The sequence below is a fragment of the Sander lucioperca genome, chromosome 10 (genome assembly GCF_008315115.2).
Source record: "Sander lucioperca isolate FBNREF2018 chromosome 10, SLUC_FBN_1.2, whole genome shotgun sequence".
NCBI lineage: Eukaryota > Metazoa > Chordata > Actinopteri > Perciformes > Percidae > Sander > Sander lucioperca.
In genome coordinates, this window is record NC_050182.1 from 6,102,794 (window position 1) to 6,107,749 (window position 4,956).

Consider the following 4,956-nt stretch of genomic DNA (forward strand, 5'->3'; position numbering starts at 1 on the left):
TTGCTTTCACTGGTTCATCGGTTTGTTGACTTGGGATTAATGTCCCACTACCAATTTTCAGGACCTCATTATTATGAGCACGGTTTCCTTTATTTCGAATTAGGTCAAAATGCAATTTTCGTTCTTTTGAGTTCAAAGGAAAAGTGATTGCCTTTGCTACAGCTGATTCATTGCTGTGTTTTCTGACTAAATGTCTTGCCATTTTATGGTACTGCATGGGACAGTACAGACAATAATGCTTCTTACTGTAAACTCTGCCACCATCTTCTTTTTTTTGCAGCTTCATTACTGACACATTTCCCATTGTCTCAGAGTCTTCACTTTGTGCTCTCTTATCTTTATCGGAGATAGTTCTGGCCAATTTCTTCTTTTTGTAAGTCTTCTGTTTTACCAATGTAACCTTGCTTGTTAGATCATCAGATCCCTCTGAACTGCTTCCACATATTGATTTTTTTGACGGAATATATTCATCACCACTGCTTTCAATGCAGCTCATAGAGACTTCTGATCCATCAGGCACCTTGGAGATCCGTTCAAGGTATTCTTTGGTAAGCTAGAAATGAAATATACAGAAACTTTAAATTATCTGCAAGAAACCAGATATGCAAATCTTCTGTTGTATGAGACCCCCTTAAAACCTGGGTAACTGATCCTGACAAATCTTTGTGCACCAAACAGGGTTAGGGCAAGGTATACAATGTTTCCAACAGGTTGAGAATTTACTTGCAGTGGTGTGTGGCGCGGGATGTGACGGAGCGGCGTGTAATGGCTGGGTTTATTCATAATCGGTTCAGTTATTAGTTACTAGTCAAATGATGGTGAAAATAATGACTACAAAACATATTAAACTAATTAGACTAAAAGATGATACAGATAGAGATGAAAATATTGCGACACTATGCGGCATCTGACACAACTTCAGGGTAGTTAAGGCTGCACTATGAGGAAAATATCCAATATGCCGTAACGTTGTTGAATATAACTATAATGATATAACACACACACACACACATATATATATATATATATATATATATATATATATATATATATATATATATATATAAATAAACAGATATTAAAAGGTAGCCTACTCAGTTCTGCATTTTTGCTGCTTTCAGCATTAGGGACGTTTCATTTAGTCGCCTGTCAGTGACGTCATATAACCTTCGACCTCTCTGGTTCCTCTAACTTCCGTCAAAACACGGGAACCCAGATGATACGTTTGAGAGTAATTGTAAATCATACAATGTCACAGAAAGAATAATACTCGTAAAGAATAGTAACCGTAATACTGTTTTTTTCTGCCACACAGCGTCATTGTGTGATTAATTACATGTCTCTTTGCAACACAGTAATACAGCAGAGACCTTGTTTATTGATACATATCAATATCAATCGATCCAGCTTAACATTAGGCTACTAACGTTACAATGTGCTGGTAGGTCATGCTAATGCTTGGTAGGTAACATTATAAGGTTACAACATCATTCAACACGCTCATAAAGTTATTTAACATAATTGTTTTAACCACAGTTAACAGCACTCGGCTAACCTGTGACATAGACATGTGAAATATATTGTGATAGTGTGGCTTTACCTGCTGGCTAATGTTACATTGGTTGTTGACTAACTGGTCAGCTACTAATACAAATCAAATCAAGAAAAACTGAATTATGTAGGGGAAACTGCAGCTATGTTATTAGAACGGCATGAATAAACGTTACTAAACGCAACGTGAATAAACTTGAATGGGTAAACTTTTCCGTGAACAGATGCATTCTAATCGGGGATGGTGTTTAACAATGAAAACTACAACTCCCACAATTCCACGCAACTTCACAACGTCATCAAAAGTCAGCGTTTCATCAATTGTTTTGATTGAGAGACACCTAGCAGCAGAAAATTTAATTTTGTACGTTGAAGGATTATTTGGAATTGATGTTAAAGCATTTGGCTGGCAATTTTCTAAAAACATCTCTTTTCAACAAATATAATTGTTTTAATAGTTTTTGGATCTATGGCATCACCTAATTTCATCTTAACAGCAAAGAACAGTTACATTCTACTAGCTAATATTGTGTTAGTCATACTATACAATGATTTGTTGTTTGTCTTTGTTGAATAATACAGCAGAGAAAGAGCTTAAAAAATAATCACATTTTAAATTGCAATCGCAATATTGGTATTAAAAAGCGTAATTAGGTTATTTACCAAAATCGTTTAGCCCTAGTGTCCAGCTAGTTTTAATTATGCAAACTTACAAATACGCTGTCAGTTCTCCTCAGGGGTGGTACATCTGGGTCATCACCAACATCAACATGTGAACTCTCAGGAGTGCATATCTCTGTGTTGCTCTCAGAATCTAGGCTTCCTTCCTATGGGGGGAACAAACAATATAAAGCACTGGCAAAATAATCACTATATTACAGTGTTTCTGCTATGTACAGTACATGTAAGCATAATGTGCTTTCCAGTGTTTTTATTTTATACATTTAATAGCAGCGGTCTACCATTATTGCCGCCGCTCTTTCAGAATTGTATTAAATGTCATGGAAACGTAATTACGCGAGTCTGCATAGCTGTCTGCTCAACTGAACTCAAGTGAACAGTCAACCGCTCTCTCCCCCTTGAGGGTGAGCAACTGGAACCCTGACAGGACATCATCACTCACAGAGTCATGACAACCAAATAAACAGCCCGAGTACCGCAGTTTCTCCTAGGCTGAGTGACAAACAGCGGTGAAAGCCTCAGCGGCTGATTTACCATGGAAACAGCGCTCATGCGGCTCCCGTGAAATATGACAGCTACAGTAGCTTGGAAAATAGCGTTATGGGCACTACATTTGATGAATTTACTGTTTATCAGACCCCCAGATGAGACAAGAAGCCAAAATTAGTTAACCCTGCAGTCCCTCTGCCTTTGACTCCCCGCTGCAGGAGACGCTGTATTCCATGGCTGTTTAAAACTATTTCCAGGTTAGTGGGGATTAGGGTTGTGCCGATGGACGATATCATCGTCCCATCGTGATGGCTGGCCGGCATCACGATGGAGAGCCACCATCGTGATGCCACGACCCCACCCTGTCAGACACACTAATCCTAGTCGCGGGCGCTGGACGGGAAATTGACAAGTGCGTCTGTCTTACTAGCAAAGACACTTGCGTCAGGCTTTACGCTGCGCAGGGTGCAAGATAGGGCCCCTTAAGTGGGAGCTACTTTTTTTCCCCCCTTACGTGCAGCCTATTTGTGAAAAAGACCATCGCTCTGAGCAGAGTGGATTGGCTGTAGTGATACATTCTCTCTCTCTCCCTGTCAGTTGTAGCTCGCTCTACCTGCTAGTAACGTTGGACACAGTGAGAGAGAGAAAAAAAGAAAAAAGCGTTAATGTGGAACGCTATCACTTTCCTTTCTCCCCTCATTGGACTAAGTTTGTGGACACTACTGTGTGCGTGCATCAATAAGTAAGTCTGATGTCCTCTAGGTACGGGACGATGTTATGCAGGATTTATCAATGTACGTTAGCAACAGTAGGCTAATTCACGAGGGTGCTATTTTATTGGTGAGCTAATATTAAGCATCTTAGGGCTGCACAATTAATCAAATTTTAACCACGATCATGATTTTGGCTTCCCACGATCAAATTCACGTGATCGAGTGATATTTAAAATGCTTCATTCCGTTCATAGAACGCTCCGTAAACCGCTCTCTGATCACGTGCCTTCATGAGCCAATCAGAGTTGTTCCCTGCACCGCGGAGCTTAGTGTAGATGTAGACAGTCACAGACGACAGAGTAACGTGAGGAAAATTACACAACAGATAGCAGTCGGTCATAAGTCGTCACAAGGTTTACCAGTTTACCAGTAAACGCAACATTTTGTCACGTCTGTGTTGATTTTCAGACAAGTAGCTAGTTTGAGTCTTTTAGCTCATAGCTTTAGCGGCAGACTGTTGTACGTCCCGCTGTTGTAATCCTCTACAGTGAAATACAGTCACACTACACCGGTTAGCATTTTAGCCGTGTTTAAGCCAGTTACTACTGTAGCTAATGGTAGGCTAACATTGGCTGCTGTGTAACGTGCGTGATATGCAGCGATGTTTCTGTTGCCTCTAACGTCTGTTTTAGAGCATCAGAGCAACGCAGACATTTAAGTGGCACCGTAATCCGCGTTGCTATTTCGTCCGGTAGATATCGGGTACCGGGTGCACTATTGGCACCAGATTTTAACATGCGCCGTTAACGTGAACAGTAAATTGCGTTGCCTGCATCTTTTCACGGCAAACGCACATGTTTGGAAAGCGCACAACAGCTGAAAACTCCTTCATAGTATCCTTCAACAAAGGAGGAATATAGCACCATATGGATGTGACAGCAGTTATAATTAGCCTATGTGACAATAAAATTTGTTTTGGTTAAAATCAACAAATAATCGTGATAATTAATCGTGATAAATATATTGATCAAAAATAATCGTGATTATCATTTTGGCCATAATCGTGCAGCCTTAGCGCATGTGTTCACGTGCGCTGCAAGAGTTATGTTTCTGTTTATGCGTTATTCAGTGCAAACATAACCGAGAATGTAGTTAAATCTCAGTAATGATGGTATATTAGGTTATTACTGTCGCTCTGTTGAAGGCAAACGTCCCACTGTACTGTCGTTACGCAGATCACGGACATCTGATTGATTTTACTGTACCGTAGTTAAGTGAAAGTAGGTCGAGTTGTTAAAAACTGCCCCTGCCAGCAGGGCAGCATAGCCATGTAATACTGTCTATTTACAGAGGGTATTTAAATGTATGTCTGATCATTTCTATGTTAACTGTTAGCCCATAGTAGTAGAAAAACATATTTATGTAGAGAGATATAATAAAATAAAAAGTGCTAAAGCTTTTCTTTTGTAAAAGTTAGGTGTCCAGCTAGTTTTAATTATGCAAACTTACAAATACGCTGTCA

At 39.7% G+C, this 4,956-nt stretch overlaps 1 protein-coding gene across 3 annotated transcripts in view; it reads right to left on the reverse strand.

Moving 5' to 3' along the window:
* LOC116039306 overlaps positions 1-2,438 on the reverse strand; it is a 16,206-nt gene extending 13,768 nt beyond the window's left edge. For all 3 annotated transcript variants that reach the window (XM_036006505.1, XM_036006504.1, XM_031284055.2), the window contains exons 1-2: positions 2,265-2,438; positions 1-553 (exon numbers count right to left, since the gene is read on the reverse strand). The exon at positions 1-553 is cut by the window's left edge. Coding sequence is in view for 1 of the 3 variants with exons in the window: in XM_031284055.2 (XP_031139915.2) it covers positions 1-496 (496 nt within the window). In the remaining 2 variants the exon portion in view is untranslated. The remainder of the gene's footprint in view (positions 554-2,264) is intronic.
* Between the last annotated feature and the right edge of the window lie 2,518 nt (positions 2,439-4,956).